The sequence below is a fragment of the Stegostoma tigrinum genome, chromosome 30, assembly GCF_030684315.1.
Source record: "Stegostoma tigrinum isolate sSteTig4 chromosome 30, sSteTig4.hap1, whole genome shotgun sequence".
Classification (NCBI taxonomy): Eukaryota; Metazoa; Chordata; class Chondrichthyes; order Orectolobiformes; family Stegostomatidae; genus Stegostoma; species Stegostoma tigrinum.
The window spans coordinates 37,975,689-37,997,562 of record NC_081383.1 but is presented as its reverse complement, the minus strand read 5'-3'; the positions used below and the strand labels follow the sequence as shown (position 1 = coordinate 37,997,562).

Here is a 21,874-nt window from a genome sequence, read left to right as displayed (position 1 = left end):
AAATAATTTGGGAGCAGCACGGTGGCTCACTGGTTAGCACTGCTGCCTCACACCTCCAGGGATCCAGGCTTGATTCCACCCTCGGTGTGGAGTTTGCATGTTTTTCTCATGTTTGCCTGGGTTTCCACCAGGCGCTCCAGTTTTCTCGCACAGTCAAAATATGTGTAGGTTAGGTAGATCGGCCATGCTAAATTACCCACTGTGTCCAGGATTGTGTTGTGTAGGTGGATTAGCCACAGGAAATATAGGATTACAGAGCTGGGATGTTCTTCAGGGGGTTGGTATGGGCTTGATGGGTCGAATGGCCGGCTTCCACACTGTAGAGATTGAACAAAAGGCACAAAAGGCATTGGCCCCAGTCCAGAGTTGGCCACATTCCAGCTCAATTAACCACTGTTTGATTTTATCCAAATTCTTTACATTTTTCCCCAGAATTATCCCACTCTAATTTTATAATATTTCTCTTCTCCACCAACTCCATTCTCCTGATTTCACTGCCAGTGGAGATAGATTCTTCATATTTATTTTAATAAATCCTTTTACACTTAGAAACACCTGAATCAGATCATGCCTCAGTCTTCTTAATTCAAGGGAATATAAAATAATACAAATTAAGATAATTTTCAGAGGATATTCACTAAAAGAGACAGAGGAAAAGTTGAACAACATTAGAGCTCATGGATTTGAGAGGAATATCTTTGTGCTGATTAACGATTAGTTAGTGCACAGAAAGTAGAGAGTGGATGTTAGGTTGACAAGGTGTAGAGCTGGATGAACACAGCAGGCCAAGCAGCATCATAGGAGCAGGAAAGCTGACGTTTCAGGTCTAGACCCTTCATCAGCCAATTGAATGGTATGAAATTAACCTGAAATAACTGCACAGAGGCCAGTATCCCATCACCAAGTCACCCTTTATTTACTTGTGCACAGTACACTGGCTGTGGTGAGCTAGCTCAGAGTCAATCTCCTGAACTGGTCCCCTGTTCATATTGGTCAGCCAAGGCTTCCTGATTGGCCCAGGTTAATAACCCCAATCAGCTATCTCATAGTCAATAAGATCCACCCAGTTCCAATCACTACATAACCAATTTGCTCAGCTGGATACAGAAGCAAAGTAGTTTCTAACATTTGAGAGACAAGTAGATGTGGATATCCAGAGGGATTCTCATACATGAATCATAGATAGTAAATACACAGGAACATCTATTAATTAGAAAGGCAAACAGCATAGTTGTGCTGTCATACAACACAATGCAGACTACTCACATGGGCTCCATGCAGCAGTCGCTCCTGCCAGTACTGAGATAGGTAGACTGGTGAGAACCAGGTAAAGTAACCTTTCCCCCGTACAAGCTTTTTCACTACCTGAAACAGATTCAATTCATTTCTTTTGGCCAACAGAGCCAGCAGTGTCATTGAGCCACTCTTGGTGATTGATATTAGAGTTTCCTGCACCAGAGTTTACTTTGTCCTTTATTACCCTTTATACCTCTTCCAAATGCTGCTCAACATGAAGTAGTACTGATTAATCATCGAAGAGAGGTGGGTTAGAGTTAGGTTTCTTTGCCCATCATGCCTTGAACTATGTGTTATTTGGAGTCACGGTCGAATGACTCATTGTATCACTGTTTCCAGTGTGTCCTGTCATGATCACTGCTAGGACCATAATTGTTTAGAACATATATCAATGCCTTGGAAGAAAGAATCAAATGTATTGTAGCTAAATTTGAAGGTGACACAAAATTAGGCAGAAAGGAAAATTGCGAGAGGGATACAAAGAATCTACAGCGAGATATCAATAGGTTACATAGGCAAAACTTATATGCGTGGAATTGGAGTATAATGTGGGAAAACGTGACATTGTTCATTTTGGAAGGGAACAAAAAAAACAGAATATTATTTAAATGGAGAAAATTGCAGAAAGTTGCAACACAGAGCGACTTGGGGATATTTGTGCATGAAACATAGATGCAGCAGGTAATCAGGAAGGCTAATGGAATGTCAGCCCTTATTTCAAGTAGGTAGGAGTATAAGAGTAGGAAAGTCTTACTGCAACTGTACAAGGTGCTAGTGAGACCACATCTGGAATACTGTGAACTGCTTTGGTCCTGTTATCTAAGGAAAGGTAACATTTCACTGGAGGCAGTTCAGAGAAGGTTTGCTAGAATGATCTGATCCTGATAGATTGTCTTATGATCAAAGGATAAACTGATTGGACTTTACTCATTAGAGTTTAGAAGTAAAAATGAGAGATGATCTAATTGAAACATATAGGATTCTTAAGGGGCCTTACAAGGTAAATGCTGAGAAGCTGCTTCCCCTCACGGGAGAGTCTAGGGCCATGGGGCACAGTCTCAGAATAAAGAGCCACTACTTTAAGATTGAGTTGAGGAGGAATGTCTTCTCTCAGAGGGTTAAGAGTCTTTGGAACTCTTTGCCACAGAGAACTGTCGGGGCAGAGCCCTTGTGTAAATTTAAGGATGAGGTAGATAGATTACTGATCAGTACGGGAATCAAGGGTTGTGAGGAAAAGGCAGGAAAGTGGACACAAGGAATGTCACATCATCAATGATCCTATTGAATAGTTAAAGAGGCTCAAAGGGGCAAATGGCATACTCCCATTCACATTTCTTCTGGTCACATCGGGAGAATTTATCCAGTAGGCGAAATGAGTCATTTTGAGGCATGCTAATTGAGGTGATGGGAAATTGGCTGCAAGATATGTTTTGATCAGCACAACTTTGTCAGAGTGTCACTTCACTTGTCTGGGGGACAGCTCCTCCAGTTTTGGCAAAAATTCCCACATCTCAGTGACGAGGACATTACAAAGTCAACTGGCCTTTGTACCCTTTTGGTGCATAGATCAATGTCTGGTAGTCTATTTGGTTCAAATTTATTCAATGCTGATGTAGAGACTTGATACAGTCAAATAGCTGGCTGCGATATTTCAGCGAGTAGCCAAGAGGAAACCACATTGCTGTGGATATGGAGTCTCATGTAAGTCAGACTGGGGATTTCTTTCCCTAAAGGTTAATAGTGAATCAGACAAATTTTTGTAACAATCTGGTAATGCTGTCATTATTGATACAAGCTTTTTATTCCAGATTTACTCATTTACTAAACTTAAATCTCCCAGCTGCTGTGCTTCAAATATATTTTTCCAACTATTATTCTAAACCTGGTTACTGATCCAATAACATAATTACTGCACTAATATATTGAAAATAACATATTAATACATTTTGCACAGCTTAGGAAAAGATTTGCAGTGAAAAGACACACTAAAAGCATAAGGGATATGTGCAGTGTTTAATTCTATTTCAGTGAGGTGTTTTATCCTTGTTCCTGCTCTTTTGATGGAAGTTCATGAGAATTATTGTGTTTGCGTCTGCACACTGTTACTGGTTTTAACTTCAGAAACATCAGTGCACAGACAGTTTCTCCTCTCAGTTTGACCACAGGCGTGCAGAAACAGTCGGACTCCAATCGCTGTACATGCCATTGTCAACAAAATCCTTTGCTGCGATTTTTGCAAAGTATAAAGCTTTGGATCGCAGGCCACTCAGGATATAACTAGCTTGATCGTTGATCTCAATCTGTGGGTTGGAGAAGAATGAAGAAGCCAAGTCATCGAAAGCCTAAAGGTAACATAACAATTGAGAATAATGACCCAGATATTCCAATGGCCAGATAGCCATTGGTACAGATCGGAGATGTGCTTCAGCATCCAGTGAAATCCCAAATGCAGCAGATTCCATGGGAGACACCCAGGAAATCCAAGTTTCTGATGGATCATTTCCCTGTGTCTTGTAGCACCCCAAACAAAATCCCTTAATGTCAGAGAATTAACTTAACAGAAGAAGAACTCTCTGAATTCTCCAATATTAAGGCTTATTTTGCATTGTGTTCCTCTCCTATTAAGTTAATAGCTACCCAGAAAAGGTTAAAGAATGAAAAACTTAGTCTAACCCCTTGGCAACTATTAAGCTGACCTCCAAGTACACCTACCCCAGCCCTTTACACATCCAGGCTCCTGATAACCACTTCCCCTCAACAGTGACTAACCCAACACAAAATCCCACAGCCCTCAACCCACCACTTTGGATCTTAAACCTCCTTCACCCATCTGTCCTGAAACCAAGGAACATACACCCCTGCAACTTCTACCCCATGTCACTCCATTAGCCTACCCATCACTCCCCTCCAGCCACCCTGACACACCACCAGCTCCCAACCTACCTGAAAGACTCCAATACTCAGCTGGCACCCTACTCACCTGGCATCCTAACACATTACACACCTGGCACATTATATTCCTAGCACTCTAAATATCTAGCATCTTGCACCTTACCCACCTGGCACATTATATTCCTAGCACTCTAAATATCTAGCACCTTGCACCTTACCCACCTGGCACATTATGCTACTGGCACCTTTGACCTCACATACTATGTTCCTGGCACTGTACCTATCTGTCATCCTGACACCTGGCACCCTTGCAACTTACAGACCTGGCATACTGCATTCTTGGCACCCTACCCATCTGGCACCCTATGCCTTAACCAATTGCCACCCTAATTCTACATTTTGCTTTACAAATCTATTCCTTCACAATAGTTGTCTATGTAACCGGTTGTGTTGCTAGATATTTAAATCTCAGAACGTGGCACATTGACTGCTGAGAAAGGAGTTTGGTTTGACTTCCCTCACCCAGCTATCTTGTACCCCTGGAATCTGTACTCATTTCAACTGCACTCTGCATTTCCAAAGGACCCAGGATCAGAATTCATGGCTAGAAATGTAGAACTCACTAATAATTTGGAAAATGAGAGAGGATTGGCAATTAGATTGTAATTGTTACCCTTTGGATTATCTAGATCAAGCTAATGAATAACAGGTAGTACCAAGGGACAGGATCCTTGGATCACATTGTAGCTTCAGACTAATCTGTGAAATCTGATCAGTGTCATCTGTGTTTACAAATCACAGAGTTCGTGAAAGTTGACAGTCAGCTCCAAACACATTTCTGATTTAATACTTCCCAAACTGGCAGGCTTTTCACTGAGTTTTCATGAATTCATTTGAGACGGCAGTAGCAAACTAGATAAATAGTTTTGGTGCAGTTTATTTTTTAGCCCAGTGTCTTTGAGTTACTGATACCTCTGGGTAAAAACAGACGCTCCCAACAGAAATCTGACTTGATATGTTGGCTGATGGAGACCACATAGCACGAGGGCAGAGGCTACAACTGATGCAAATTGCTTGGACCAGTCTTTTTCCTAACGTTAAAGAAACTCTAATGAAAGCAAAATTCATTCACATTTGCAACAACATCTTTACAAAGATGATGATGGTTTCAGCCCCAGCGTGTCACAACATTCCCATACAGGAATGAAGAGAATCAATATTTTCAATTGGTGAGAGAAAAACAGCTTTTGTGAATTGCCAATGTTATAATTGCTACATAGTCTGTCCATTGCAAATATATCCTGTTAACGCGCACTTCCCTGGATAACGCAAAGCCTTCAGTCTGTTTTACCCCGAAAGTGGAGCTTACTGAGTGACTGAGATGAAGGGGTTTCACTTGAAAGCATGAACAGGTAGATTATGGGCTAGAGCAATCATTTATTGGCCAAACTATTGTTTCTTAACTATGATAAAAGTTCTTTGGTGCCAATTGTGGATGTTCACTCCTGGAAATGCTAGATGTTCCTACTGGCTTCAGCATCCCAATATCAGGACCAAATGGAGCTCCTTATTTACTGATTACAAACCCAGTACATCAGTCATCCGGGAGCTGGCTTCCTAATTGGCTAATGGAACTTCACACTATCATTGTGTGGACCAGTTGCAAAGCAACAAGCCACAGACGTTTGATTCTAGAATGTGAGTGATAATGAAGAGACCTAATTTATATTAATTTTGGAAGCACTAATAGCATCCATCAATCTCATAAAGCAAACACTGCAATTTAACCAGAGACACAGTTTCTTGTTCCCTGACCTGACTGACTCATCCATGGATGTCATATGACCAGAACTCCTTTGGTATTTGAAAAGCTTTAATTGTATATTTTCAAGCCCTTATCTCTGTCTATTTTTAACAGCAAAGTGAGTTTGCTACAATGTCATAAACAGAAAGAAGGATGCAGCCTTGATAACTAGGCTGAGATCAGACTTAGCTTTTCTCAAAGCCTGAACATTCAGGAGGCTCATTGTATTGCTTTTAATCCAACTATTCAGGAATGCTTTAACATATTTCTGGTGAAGGTGGGATTTGAACCATGGACAAATCTGGTACAGAGACAGAGGCAATACCACTTTGCCACAACATTTTCTGTGTAGCAGAATGAGTCCCTATTCAACAACACCAACTTGCTACATCACCTCCAACCTTAAAGGAATTCTGACACTCCAGTTACAGCAGTGTCGACATGCCTGAATGTTCATTCCCTCAGTGGTCTTTTAACATTCATATGTATAAATAACAACATGGTGTTTTAATATTCTTCATTGCAAAACACTCCTACTTATTGTTTGTTTCTCATTTCTGTGTCTGCAGTTGCAAAGGCCAGAACAAGCTTGAATGTGAAAAACTAATAATCCTTATTTAAACTAGATGATAAGTTACTGTGAGTCATTTCTCAAATGAAGGCATTTGGGAAACCCTGATGTGGAGGTGCCGATATTCAACTGGGCCGGACAAGGTCGAAAATCACATGGCACTAGGTTATACTCCAACAGATTCATTTGGAGGCTTAGCTTTTGGAGTCTCACTCCTTCTTTAGGCGTCTTCTTTAAGAGATAGCTAAAGGTTTTATTAGTATACCTCTAGTTACCTTTACTTATCCTGAGGCAGTGATTGAAAGAAATTCTGGGATTTGCAGATGAATCCTTTCTAACTGATTAAAGACTTCAACAGCCATCTTAGGTTTGTTCAATACATTTGCATCAGTTCTATGACCCTACGATCTTTTGATTATAAATTCTGTGTCTGATGCCACTGACACCTGAAGAAGGACCGAAACTCCGAAAGCTTGCACCTTCAAATGAACCTGATGGACTATAACCTGACGTCTTGTGATTTTTGACCTTTGGGAAACTCAGCACAGCACTTTTTAAACCACTCTGCGTATCAACTTAAGGGGAAGAGGATAGAAATATTCAGTCTGCCTACCTCCCATGTTTATAAGAGTTTAGCAGTAATCATTTCATATTTAGGATCACTCAGTTGAAATTCCTCACAAGTTGAAAGATTTCATTGTCTGACCCTGGTATCATCTTAATCATTCCATCTGGGGACTCCTTAGACTTCTCTTCCTAGAGAACAGAGCCCTTAACCTGATCAAACCGTCCTGCTCACGAGAAACCTTCAGTTCTGGCATAATGACCTCAAGCAATAACCAGAGAAGTTGTCCTCACCATCTGATATCTGGTTGATCCCTCAGGCCAGTACATTATCCTGTACTTCAACAGAAACAGACTTGGATCGGGCCACGTGGCGGGTGGCTTCCATTGCAACAATAATTTCTTTGGTTGGTTGGGTATCGGAGAAACACTGACTTTTGTTGGTGGATCTGGCTTGACTGTGGGTAAAAGAAACAATTAGAATCCCGCTCCAAAGCCATGCTTCTCAATTTTGTTAGGGACAATACTTTAATTTGGTTCGTTTTCTGTTGGCTAAACACAATTGATAACTCATTTACTTCAAGTGTACAGTATTGATGATCAACGTTACTCCAGACATAGGCCATAGGTCATAGGTCACAAGATAGGCCATAGGTTGTGATATAACTGGAGACATAGATCAAGACAAATACACATCTCTGACCTTGTAATAAGCAAATCAGTTCACTTACTTATCTTCTCCACAATAAATTGTGTAATAGTCGATCTGGATCCTAGAGGGTTTGTTGCTGTCACCTTCACTGTGTAGGGAATCTTTGAAAAGAGTTTAATTCCCTCGATTGTGCAGTTGCCCTGCAATACCTCTTCAGCTGAGCATTGATTGACATCTTCAGCTCCATACCTTTCAAAATTACAGAAACATTATTGTTGGTGTGCGAATTTCTCATAAAGTCGTTGACAAACAGAGGCTGCATTATTGCTGTTTCCTCACTTTTGGATTCCACAATGACCTTAACTCTATCAGTTAGTAGGAGTCATCCCTGTGAACTGCAAAGTATGTGAGCTCACGTCTCATTCCACGATTTTGAGCATGTGGCATGAGGAAATGTCCTGATAAAATAATGGGACCTGGTAAAGCAAGACAGAAGGGGGCCATTCAAATGTTTACATGAAATGAGGATTCCGCCCCCGCTGAGTCCAGATCCCAGTTGCACCTTTCTGAGGGGGCAGGGCTACACTAGGAAGAGGAATTGGATCTTATCAAAACAGGAAAACTCATTCAGCTCAGAAGATGCTGTTCCCATCCCAACTCTAACCTTGACCCTAACCTTAACCCTAACCCTAACGCACTTCAATATTTAATCCGAAGATTTTCACCTCCAATTCCCATCTCATTCCAAACACTTAGCAGTCTTTCAGAAAATATTCTTTCTGATAACTGCCCTTATTTACTTTCATCGAAACATCTGTCCTCCATACCAGTTCACATTGAATATTCAGCATTCATTTCCTTGGATGGTATATTATTATACCACATTATATATAATAGTGCATCCTTCCCCATAGGCACTTCATTGATTCCCTGCCTGAAGGAAGACCCTTGGTGAGCTTTACTGCTGAGAAGGGGGCAGGTTTGCAGTCTGACCAAGCTTGAATGGGAACTGAGCCCTGTGCCCTTGGTATTAAGCTGATTCGTATGTTAGCATGAGGGGCTGTGTTTTTCACACTCTACCTTCACCTGGTGACCCTGAAGTTAAGACACGACCAGTTGTCTCTCTCTAATGAGAGAATAGCCCTATGGTCTGGTAATACTATGACAATTTGACCTTTACCTTGACTTTTAGGCTGATTTAGGCATTTATGTCTTCACCAACGGAGCTGACTGGCCTCTTCCTCCTTTAATGACCTACTTTCTAAATATAAAGTTTGGTCATTCCTCATAGTCTCTGTACAATTGAGATTGCTCATTATTCTTCACTTCACCTATTCCCTTCCTACTGTTTCATGAGGTGGTTAGTGGAATCGAGTGCAGTTTTCTGAGTGTGCTCTGACTGAGCTGTGGTCCCACATAACATCTTGGTTTAAGTGCATGAAACAAAAATAGAGATGGCTGGAAAAGCTCAGCGGGTCTGGTAGCATCTGTGAAGAGAAATCAGAGTTAAAATTTTGGGCCTGGTGACCCTTCCTCAAACCCTTATTTTAACTCTAGACTAAACAAAGTTTGGTGCCTACATTCGCTCCCACCTAAGTACCACTCCTAAAATAATTTACACTTCCTCTTCTCCTTTAAGGTCTCCATCCCTCCTCACCTTTTCAGAAAAATCACCTGATCTCCTTGTGACAAAGTATCAATGTTCCCATTGTATTCTGAGCTCCTCTTGAATCTTCTTCCTCTGGATCAGTGACAATTCAGATTTAATGCTCCCATAATATTAACTCCCCATTCAGAGGAAACAGAGGCTGGAATTCTCTTACCTGTATAAGACATTCAACCGTGTGGGAAGGTAGGTTTGATTTTCCAGCTTCCACAAGCAGACCACATTCAGAGGATATCTCACTGATCGACAGGTGACCCGAGGCTTTCCTGGTGGATCTGCCATTCGGAAATTGAAATAGGAATTGCAACACTAAAAATATGAAGTAGCAGTGACTCTCAGTTTCTCTACTCTAGGTTTGTTAAATCACAAATGGTAACATGGGGGCAGTGGGGGAGTGGAGGTGGAGTAGGGGTGAAGGGTGGAGGGGAAAGGGGCTATTTTCACCAATCCTAGGAAGCCCACAGAAATAGGCAACAGTGGTTTCTCTCTCGAGGGATAAATTACTCCAAGATGTAAAACCAGTGTTGGATTGAATACCATCAGTTCCTGAACAAGCAACAAAAGTCATTAAACTCCCATGGGACAACTGGCTGCTCAGTTGAAGTTGAGAGGATAGTCTTTATGGGAATTGAACACCTCACTCTGCATTGCAAACCAGTCTTCTAGCCAACAGTACTAACCCAACCACACAAGTTAGTTTAGGGCTGTCCTCATTAATATGTAAGTAAACATCTGATTAACAGTCAAGAGTTGTCAACTCTGGCACACAGTATCAGTGTAACATGCTTCCAAATAAAGAGTGAAGCTCCCTGTGTAACTAACAGAGTCATAACTCCTTGATTCTAATGTGAATATATTCATATCCCACAGTCATTAATGATGACAGTTGACTATCCACATGCATTGAATGACACGTCTTTAGTTATTACATGCATCAATTATACCATATTAGCTAACTCACTCAGCCATAAACCAGCCCGTAGATTCAAACCAGGAATGCAGGTGAAGCTGCTGTCATGTGGTGAGATGTTATGCATAAAGATAAAGATATTTTGCTTTGGGTGTACAAGACATTGACAAAATCATGAATAAGAATAAGGTGGATGTGGAAAGTTTGATTCCTCTTGTGGTTCAGTTTGGTTGATGACGTGGCTGTGATGTTAAGGTGGTGGGCTATAACTCGATTCTGCTCTGCACATTTATACTCAAACCAGCAACCATTTGCTGGGGAATTGGTGGCATTGTCATTAGGCTAGTGGTCAAGCAGCCCAGGCTTAATGCTCTGGGGGTATTGGTTCAAATCCGACCATAGCACACAATAAGTTTTCAAAGTTCTTTTTTTAAAAAATCTGGAATTAAAGTGTTTGTCTAATGTTGATCATGTGACCATTGCCATTTTGAAAAAAATTGGCTCACAATGCCCTTCAGGAAAGAAATCTACTATTCTTACTTGGTCTGGTGGTGGTCTATGCATAACTCCAGACCCAAAACAATGTGAGCAATTAAACATGAGCAATAAATGCTGGCACCAACATCCAATGAATGAATGAAAGCCCAAAAGCAGGATTTACTGTTTCAACATTTGGGTGACTTTGTTTCCCACTGATTCAAAAATATTCCACTCCAGCAGCTTTGTTAGCACAGCTGTGCATTTTAATCCTACTTTGAATGCTTGGCTGTGCTCCAAGAACTTTACTAGTATCAGAGGCAGTTGATACTGTTGTGTGATGCAATTTTGTGCCTTAGTTATAAAACGGTTGAGTGTATCTCAGAAAAGTGTATAAAACATGAGGGTATCAATTGGGGTGTGTTTAAATCAAGCACCTGTAAACTGGGCTGCTGCAAATTGAGCAGTTGCAAATCATGAGTATGTAAAGTGAGCTGCTGTAAATCAGGTTGGTGTAACATGTGAGTGTGTAAATTGTGGATGTAAATCAGACAGGTGAAAATCATGAATAAGAAAATTGTGCTTGTGTGAATCGGGTAGGTGTAAACTCAGTGTGTAAACTAGGAAGATGTAACTTGAGTGGGTATAATTCTGATGGATGGACATCAAGGACCCAATAATGGAAACCCTACAATGTGGATGCAGGCAATTTGGCCCATCGAGACCGCACTGATCCTCTGAAGAACATCCCACGCGGACCCACTACCCTACTCTATCCCTGTAACATTGCATTTCCCATGGCTAATCCACTTAGCACGCACATCTCTGGACACTATGGTCAATTTATCATGGCCAATCCCATCTAGCCAAAACATCTTTGGACAGTGGTAGGAAACCAGAGCGCTCAGACCCACGCAGACACAGAGATAATGTGCAAACTCCACATAGGTATTGTCTAGAGGGTGGAATTAAACCGAGGTCCCGTGAGGCAGCAGTGGTAACAATGAGCCACCATGGTACCCCTGGAGGCTGTCAAAGTGACTGTTAAACCTCAGCGTGTGCGGTTTGGCTGAAATTTCCACAGTCTGGGAAACTCTGCCAAGGAATAACATTGAATGACAAAAAGCCTCGTGAAATTAGCCTTAAACTTACAGCCTAACATCAATGAGATTGTTCTGTAAGTTTTGCCTGACTCCAGATTGCGACATCTGTATTGACCTTCTTGGGACACATCGATGTTGAAAAGAGTGAGTTTTGTTCTTGTTAGTTCCACATTGCTGGTCTGAATGATTTTTGAGTCATTCAGCTGCCATTCAACCGCTCCGTTATCTATGTTGCCGCAGGTGAGTGTGACACTTGCTCCGATCTGACCGTACTGTGTGACAATGTCTGAAATACAAGCAGAAATACTGAAGATTTGATCAGAACTCAGTCATTTATGTCATTATGCAGTGAAAACTTAACTTGGACTCTCTGCTGTTACATGGTACAATCTCAATCATTGGACTGGAGTGAGTTAGTCAAAGGCATCTTGGCAACACTGTAAATATCTTCAGCATCCCTAAGGGTTCACAATCCCATATTAGAGGGCAGCCAGTTCCCACTCATGATCACTACCCTGTTGGAAGATAGCAAGTGTGGTGACTTTAGATTAGGGAAGATTAAAGAACATGCTGTGAGGCATCCCACAGTTGAATACCCCACGTTTATTCAATATCTACACTGAGACCTGGAAACTGAAATAGCTTAATAGCTACCAGTTCGGAGGAGATGAGGTGAGACGAGTGAAAAAAAAACAGGAACATTTGTGCTAGGTTCGTGCATTTGCTTATTTTTTAAAAAATTATTGCCATTAATAATTTGCAGAATTCTTGTTCTAGATGTCAATACCTTATCTCCATGCCACCCCATCCCCTTCTTCGCTGAAGATTATTTTTATGGTGACAGGAAGGAAATTAAACAGATTGTGCAAATCAGACATTTATCTTCATTTAGAAAGCTACAAAATGATCCTTCTCAATTCCCTCATTAGGCAATGCTTGTGGGTGACAATGAAGTCAATAAGCAGCAGGTTACAGCTTCTGTATTGTCCTCATAGAACCTGATAGTGGTGCATTGGTGTCCTACTCCAGATCAGGAAGGTGCTTATTTCAATCAAATCCAGCTCACAATGCTTGAAAAGGGGCTGTTGTGGTGCAGTGGTAGTATCCATATGTTTGAGCTAGAGGGCCTGAGTTCAGGTCCTTGTCTAATCCAGAGGTATGTCATAACATATTCAGCTGATTTTAAACTATCTAAAAGCGTTGCATATTCTTTAGTATACCCACATGACCAAAATATCCAGGCTCAAATCCCACCTATCATGGACAAATGTCAAAATTTCAAATCTAATGTCGATCTTGCTTTGTATTCCTCATCCTGTTCTATCACTCCATGACCTTTGCATGGTATGATCTGCCTGTACTGCATGTTAAACAAAACTTTTCACTGTAGCTAGGTACATGTAACAAACATCAATCAAATCAATTCAAACGAGTTGATTAAAACCAAGTGCCCAGACTATTCTTAAATCTACATTAACAAAATATTGGCTGCTGCAATTCAATATTAAAAATAGAAGGTATGTTAAAGTGATTGGATTCTATATCACAATGTTCCCAAAGTGATTTGAATAATGTACAATTTGATCAGATTTGAAAATGTACTTCATTTAAGAAACTTTTCCAGAAAAAATAATGGGAGATAATGTCATGGGTATGAGCTGACTTCACTGGAAGGTGGGCCAGTGACCAGGAGACACAAATTTAAGATAATGAGTGAAACAAGGATAGGTGGGAGGAGGCTAGGTTATCTTTTTTCACAAAGATGTATTAAGGTGTTGAATGCACTGTCAGAAAGGGGGTATTTCAGGGCTGTAGGGAAAGAGTGGAGGAGTGATACAAATTGTCTAGATCTTTCAAGTAACCAGCAGGGGCTCAATGGGTCAAATGTACTCTTCTGAACTGTAAAGTCCTGATCAGGAGCCACAACTACATGTTACATAGAATAGTCACTATCGGAAAGTGCTCAAAGTTATATTACTTGTTACAATGCAGTTAGTTTCCATCAACATTTAAAGGAAAATATGGACACATGACTTTTAACCAATAGAGTATGCCACAATGTAAAGATAAAGCTACCATTGTCTTACCAGGCCATACAGTTGCTCCCTCATGAAGGAGAGAGATAAATGATGGTGGTTTAACCTGGTGCCTCAGGCAAGGGGAATATGTTAAAGAGGAAAAATCCTTCATGGTGACCTCAGCTACTGTAGGAGTTGAGCCCATACTGGTGGTGCTACTCTTCAGTGTGAGCTGGCTGGACAACCAACTGAATTAAACCTCACAGCATTGCACAGCAATTAATGTTGTTAAACCAGCTCCATTAATCCAGTGAAACACCCAACTGTCCACCACAGGAGCATTATTGATTGACAGGAGACATGAAGCTCCATTAAAGAGATAGATTATAACCATTACATGAACAGTTTGAGCCACAGAGGTCAGAACACAGCCAGAAGCTGAGGTTTCAGCAATGATGGGTATAAGAGCGATGGTCATGGATCAAACAAAAACAGAATGTGCTGGAGAAACTCAGCAATCTGACAGTGCCTATAAACAGAATAGCCAAGTTAATGCTTCAAGTCTACTGATTCTTTGACAGAGTCATGGATAATGACTGTTCTATACCATGAACAATTTGGCTTTCTGTAAACTTCAACACAGGGAAAAAGTCATTGTGAAAAAGCCCCTCCTAGTATGCAATAAACGGTGAATTCACTCCCACTCCCAGTGATGTTGAGATTCTGCCTAGCATGTACAATGTAGTGAGAGCAGGAATGGTATGAAGTTTTTGGCATTTTTGTCACCGATTGCATCTCAATCCAGTTAGACCCTTCCAGCAGATATGAAGGTACGACTCACCATCCCCAATGGCTTGCCCCACTGTTATGCCAATGATATGAAGCAGCATCATCACAGCACCAAGAATTACAGTCAGCCTCAGGTACATCTTGAATCAATAAATCTTGGGCACCTGTGAGCTGAAAAGCAACTATTAGACACAAGGGACACAGATTTACATCAAAGAGAACGTACTGCAAGGGGCACATTTAACTAAAGTGTTGAGCTGATGTTAGAAATAAAGCATAGTGGTAATCTTCTGAGCTCCAAAAGTCGCATAGAGTGGATGGACTGTATGCTGCAATGCGTCAGCGTTGGTATGGACGAGCTGGTTGAATGTTAACAATCAATGTCTATCCAAATCATATAAATGTTACAAATGCAGACGATCCGTTACTCATCCAAATCATACTATAAAAATTAAATAGAATTGCACTAAATAAATACAGAAACAGGCCATTCAGCCCAGCTACTGTGTGCTAGTATTTACATTCCACAGGAAACTCTTCGGAGAATCTGATACTTATTCAGATCATAGTGTTTCAGTTAGCATTTATCAAACACCTAAACGTTTAATTCGAGCTGACCAATATTTTTTGAAAGGAGATGACACTATCAAGGAGAGAAATAATGTCCTTCAAGTGTGGACATTAAGTATGAAGCAGAATAGTTTCTATCTATTTTTTTAAAGAATAACTAATGGGGCTACCCTGCTTTATTCATACGGTAACACACACAGAATCTCCTTAACTCTTGACCAAGCCTAACTCTTTAAAGCTAGATAACAAATGCATTACAAAAATCCAAACACTCACCCCTTCAAAAAAGGATGCTGGAATAAGACAAGTTTTCCCCAATACTCTTTTTAGAAGTATTCAAAATAAACTGCAGAAAACGCTATTCTCAGACTACTCTTCAGGAAACCAATTTTCCTCAGCAAAAACTGTCACATTTCTGAATGAGAACTTACATATGGCTCACTGTGCACAATTAATCCTGATGTGGAAACTACTGGCTGCGTGCACTAAGTTAACCCTGAGGTTTATAAACAGCCATAAATTGTTTCCTTGTGGAGTGAAGCCCTGTTTGCCCTATGCATGCTGAGGAAATGTTGTCAACAACAAACCCATTTTGTAATTAAATACAGCATCTTAAAGAAGCCGCTACACTTTGAGATGAGCTTTTAGACCAGCCAGAGTGATCTTGCTGGATGTCATAAAGACAACGAAATGAAGTATCCAGTCACAGTCAACTGCTGAATGCAGACCAAGAGAATTATGAATCCAATAGCATGCGTTGTTGTGGCACAGTGAATTGTTTGCACAATTTCCCATTAAACATAGGAGTGTGTCTAGTAGTCCCTCAGAATAAGGATGATTCTTGCACATGGCAGTCCTGAAGAAGGGTCCTGACCCGAAATGACGATTTTCTTACTCCTCTGATGTTGCCTCACCTGCTGTGTTCCTCCAGCTCCACACTGTATCAACTCTGACTTTGAGCATCTGCAGTTCTTGTTACTGCCTAGCCTGCTTATGGAGTTTTTTCATGTGGAGAGGCTGGTGTGCTCCAGTTACTACATGGTTCTGGGGCAGACCAGGAAACTCTGCCACCTTTATCATCTGCCATTGACTTAGCAGAATGAATTACACATTGATAATTCTTACATATTTTTATTTCTGTTGGGGCCAATTAGGCCTTGCCTCAATTTCCTACCGCTAATCCTTTCTGTTGATAGAAGTTTAAGACTCCAATGCCATGATTTCACTTCAGATAGGCTCAATCTTTGAACATTAAAAACACATTTCTTAAGGAAGCTAATTACATTACATCTGAGATGCTCGATTGTCTACTGTGAGTACAAACGCAGAACTGGTTAGCTCCTCCCAGTAACAGTCTGTGATAACTGCTACAAGGCCCATGGGGGAATCACTAATGAATCTCATTGAGTATGGGTTCCCTTGGTATGAGGCAATATCCTGACCAGATAGAACTCATCACCTGAGGCCTTTAAAAAGGGCATCAAGAACTGTCTATAAGTACAGAACATTTCCAGTACTTGCTGACAGCTCCTTGATATTGTCCTGTACAAATTGGATTGTGAATGGACGCCCAAACAGAACCTGTCTGCAACCCAGGGACAGCCTTCGTTAACAAATACTTGCCTGCAAACCACCCCATTTCAAGTATGATTCCAGTTCTCTGGATACTTAACTCACCAATCACAGCTGGGCCAAGGGCTTCCATGTTCCTTAGTACTTTAGCTGTCTTCAGTTGCTCCTTTGCACCATACAAAGTAACACATCTGGAACTTTTAACATCGATTAAGGCTTCCAAATCTTTGACTGAAAACCGAGTGTTGAATAGTTTGTGTAATCCTTCCATTTTTAACAGAAGTTTTTGCCTTTTGGGAACTTTGGCTCATGATATGTTATTTAACCACTTTCATCCAAGGCTGAGAATGAGCAGCCAACTGGGAGAAGAAGAGGCCATTCAGCACACTGAGGCTGCTGCACTTTTTGTTAGATTATGTGTGTTATGTAGCTTACCTTCATTTTCCTATCCATTATCACTAAAGCTAAGAACATCAGTTTTGAAATTTGCAATCAAACTCCAGGCACAACAGCTATTTTGGAGAGAGAGTAGCAAACTTCACTACCTTTTAGGTGATGTAATTCCTAACATTACACTCTAGTGGTGGAGATAGTAGGAACTGCAGATGCTGGAGAATCTGAGATAACAAGGTGTAGAGCTGGATGAACACAGCAGGCCAAGCAGCATCAGAGGAGCAGGAACGCTGATGTTTCGAGTCTGGACCCTTCTTCAGAAATGAAGAAATTTCTGAAGAAGAGTCCAGACCCAAAGCATCAGCTTTCCTGCTCCTCTGATGCTGCTTGGTCCACTGTGTTCATCCAGCTCTACACCTTGTTATATCACCCTCTAGTGGTATATCTCTTGTTTAATGGCCAGTCACTCTCACTCTTGACTCTCTCCACCAGTGGAAATAGGTGCATTCCAATCTATTGGACTCCCTAAACAACTTAAACAACACATTGAGTCTAGTCTGTGCAATCTGATTTGATATATTATCATCACATGTATCTAGGTACAGTGAAAAGTTTAGTTTAGTGTGCAGTACAGGAAGATCATAACATACAATGATCATAGGGTGACTGGACAGATCGTGGAATACAAAGTTACTGCTACAAAGAAGGTGCTCATAGCCATTCTTTCTAATCCAGGCTTCATTCTGGAATTTTTGTACTTTACTTCCTTCAAGATCAATCTAATATTCCTGAGAGTCAATGCGCAGACCCTCTCTTTTCTCATTCCTTCCTGGGTTGAGTCTGTCACTGGTGAGGCCACCATCTGTTGCCCCTCTCTAAGAGTAGATAAGAGACAGCCCCATTGCTGGGGTAGCATATAGGCCAGACTGGATAAAGGTGGCAGATTTCCTCCCCTAATTGAAGAACCACGTGAGCTTTTTGCTCTAATTAATGATGGCTTTGCAATCCCATTCCCAGGTCTAACTTTCAATGAAATTTTGTTTTACAAGTTGAATTTATAGTCCTAACAGAGATTGCTCTTTGGATTTCTCACATGCACACCACCTGATGAGACTCTTCAATTGCCCACAGAGAGCATTCCATTGTCAGAGGGGTGGGTACACCAATGATGTGTCTTCCTGTTTTGGAGTGAGAAAGTGGCAGGAAGGTGATGGGGACCTCACCTGTCACTTTTCTACCTAACCCCAACCACCTCCTTTGCACCAGGTCAACGGGGAAGGGCAATAAATTATGGAGCAACTATGCTAAAAGCTCTGTAACTCCTGATGCTGATCAGGTTGGCAGCAGGAATCATTGAATCCCTACAGTGCAAAAGGAGGCCATTCAGTCCATCGAGTCCACACAGTTGTGAGGACCGGTTGTGCACATGCAGTTCACTGACACAACATGGTTTCTGCCACCACTAACATCATTGATGTATGCCCATCAATCTCCACGTGCCACCACAGCCTGCCTGAGAACTCAGCAACCCTCTTTGTAAGAATCCCTCTTTATTTGTGGTGCACACTTTCAGATGTCCATATTGTAATGGACAGATTAGTATCTCACTCTAAAGTATCATCACACAGTGCTGAATCGCAACACACATCAAAAAAGGACTGCTCGGTTCAACCAGTGCAAGGATCTGGTTATTATTATTGCTGTCCTGGCCAGGTTTAGTCAGACTGACTACCCAGAAACCAAGTGAAGCTTGAGCTCACCACCTTTGAAAGGAGGTACGTACGCAAACTGGAATAATAAAAATGTGCACCAGTGAAACACAAATCATTGTGACAGATGCTGTAAGATTTCCAATCTTTATCTAACAGTTAACATGTTATGCAGTTCTCACTCAAATTCTGCCTGTTGCTGTGGAAGTAAAAACTGTATTAGATTCAGAACACCAGGTACAAGTCTTGTTGAGAGGTCTTTATACTTTATCGGACAGTTTTGGGATTTACAAACTGGGTTTGACATTAGTGCAAATACATGTACAGGAATGCTCTTTCTGCAATTGTTTTTGGACTTTGGATATGAGCATCCTCTAGCCCAGGGTTTAATCCCATCTCCAAATATCCTGGAGAGTTCCTCATGGTCTCCTTTCTTGAACCACAATTGTCCTTGGATAACTCTTAGAGTGTTACACTTAATTCTGGTCGCCACATCACAGGAAGAATGTGGAGGCTTTGGAGAGGGTGCAGAAGAGGTTTACCAGGATGCTGCCTGGATTAGACGGTATGAGTTATTAGGGGAGACTAGAAAAAACTTGCTTTCTCTGGAGTGGCAGTGGTTGAGGGGAGACTTCATTGACGTCTATAAATTTATGAGATGCATAGATCAGGTGGATAGTCAGAATCATTTCCCAGAGTTGAAATGTCTAATACTAGGGGGTATGCATTTAAGGTGAGAGGGAAGAAGGTCAAAGGAAATGTCAGGGGCACAGCCGGGGTGGAGGTGGAAGTAAATATGATTGGAGCACTTAACGGATTTTTAGATAAGCACATGAATGTGCAAGAAATGGAGGGATATGGACCAAGGGCAGGCAGAAGGGATTAGTTTAATTTGGCATCATGTCCAGCGCAACACTGTGGGATGAAGGATGCATTCCTGTGCTGTACTGTCCTATGCTCTATGTTCTTTGTTCTAATGCTGTGCTGTTAGGAAAGCTGTTCCAGCCTTTTGACCAGTGAAAGTAAAGGGATATATGTCCAAGTCAGGATAGAGAGTAATTTGGACAGCAACCTGCAGGTGATGCTGCTCCCATTTATCTGTTGCCCTTGTCTTTCTGGATGGAAGTGGTTATGTGTTTGGGAAATGTATCTGAACGTGCTGCAGTGAGCTGTTGCCAATCACGTTGTCAAGAGTACACATTGTTGGTGCTGAATATCGGTGGAGGACAAAGTGAATGTTTAGGTGGGGTTTGGGGTGTCAATCTCGAAGGCTGGATGGTGTTGAGCTTCTTGTGTGATGCTGCAGCTACACTCATCTAAACAGGTGGAATGTATCCTATTGTACTCCTAACTTGTGCCTTGTAGACAGTGGACATACATAGATGGGGCATCAAGATCAAATCACTCACACTAGAATTCCCAGCCTCTGACCTGCTGTTGCAGCCATAGCATCTACTCCATTGGTCCACTTTGGTTTCTGGTCAATGGCAGGCCCAGAATATTGATAGTGGGGATTCAGTGGGGAATGCATTTGGACTTCAGGTGCAGTGGTTCAATTCTTTCTTGTTGGAAATGGTCATTGTCTTCCATTTGTGTAACATGAATGATACTGCTACTTCCATGTCTGAACATTGTCAGGCCTTGTTGCATTTGAATATGAACTACTTCAGTACCTGAAGAGTCGCTAACAGTGCTGAACATTGTGCAATCATTGATGAACCTACCTACTTTTGACCTTATGATGGACTGAAGATCATTGATGAAGCAGCTGAAAATGGTGGGGCCTAGGGCATTATTCTGATGCACACGAACAGAGATGTCTTGGGGTTGAGGTGACTGAGTTCAGACAAGTTTGAAACTAGAAGATGGGTCCAGAGGAAGTATAAAGCTTTCCTTTACTTTTGCTTTAGGAAAATCTATCATCTAAATCTCACAAGCCAGCATGAATTATATTCATTCAAAACAATAATTGTTTACTTCCAAAAATGCTCAGTCAAAAGAAAGGAATGTTCTGAATCAACAGAAAAAGCCAGCATTTGTTTTTGTTGATATGACAAATTCCTCATTTTATGAGATAACTAGAGGACAAGATTTAACACAACAGTTCCAGGATTTCGAAATTCTCTAAACTGGACAGAATTACATTTTTTTATATTAACAATTTATTGAATAACATATCTCTTGAACAGTATAGAGAGTGTAGGGGCATTCATAAGAGGGAGATCAGGAAGGCAAAGAGGGGAAATGCAGAACCTTGACAAATAAGGTTAAGAATAATCCAAAGAGATTCTACAAATACATTAACAGCAAGAGAGCAACAAGAGAGAGGTGGGCCACTTAAAAATCAAACAGACCATCTTTATGTTGAAGCTCAGGAGATGGGAGAGATAGTAAGTAAATGTTTTGCATCAGTTTTTACTCTAGAGAAAGAAATGGATGCTGGAGAACAAGAGGAAATGAATATTGAGGTTTATAAATTAATAAGGGTGACAGATAATATGAATGGCATGCCTTTTCCCCAGAGTGGGAGATTTCAAGACTAGGGGACATATTTTTAAGCTGAGAAGACAAAGATTTAAAAGATATTGGTGGCAATGTTTTTACACACAGAATGGTTCATATGTGCAATGAGGATGTGGTGGATGCAGGTACACTAAACAGAAGTACACGAATAAGAAATGTTTGGACGGATATGGGCCAAATGCAGGCAAGTGGAGTTAGTTTGGGATTATGGTTGGCATGGACTTGTTGAACTGAACGTTCTGTTTCTGTGCTGAATGGCTCTGTGATTCTAAGAAAAATAGGGATTTTAGTCCAGACTACCCACATTGGAATTATAGCACCCTCAGAAGGAAAGTGCTTTCACACTGTTTTGGTTCAAAATAGAA

At 41.1% G+C, this 21,874-nt stretch overlaps 1 protein-coding gene across 5 annotated transcripts; it reads right to left on the bottom strand.

Annotated features, from left to right (window-relative positions):
* Positions 1–902: 902 nt before the first annotated feature.
* LOC125465689 (interleukin-27 subunit beta-like) lies at positions 903–16,770 on the bottom strand. Of its 5 annotated transcripts, none has more exons than XM_059638553.1 (7): positions 15,744–16,770; positions 14,795–14,924; positions 11,985–12,221; positions 9,603–9,720; positions 7,859–8,028; positions 7,422–7,585; positions 903–3,596 (listed from the first exon to the last, which is right to left on the bottom strand). In XM_059638553.1, exons 2-7 carry the CDS (start codon positions 14,880–14,882, stop codon positions 3,447–3,449), a joined length of 927 nt encoding a protein of 308 aa, XP_059494536.1. In that variant the 5' UTR covers positions 14,883–14,924; positions 15,744–16,770; the 3' UTR covers positions 903–3,446. The 5 variants fall into 5 exon arrangements, with proteins under 5 accessions (XP_059494536.1, XP_048415380.1, XP_059494535.1 ...); XM_048559423.2 differs by having other exon boundaries at positions 14,795–14,913; XM_059638552.1 differs by lacking the exon at positions 15,744–16,770 and adding an exon at positions 15,589–15,737.
* Positions 16,771–21,874: the final 5,104 nt, after the last annotated feature.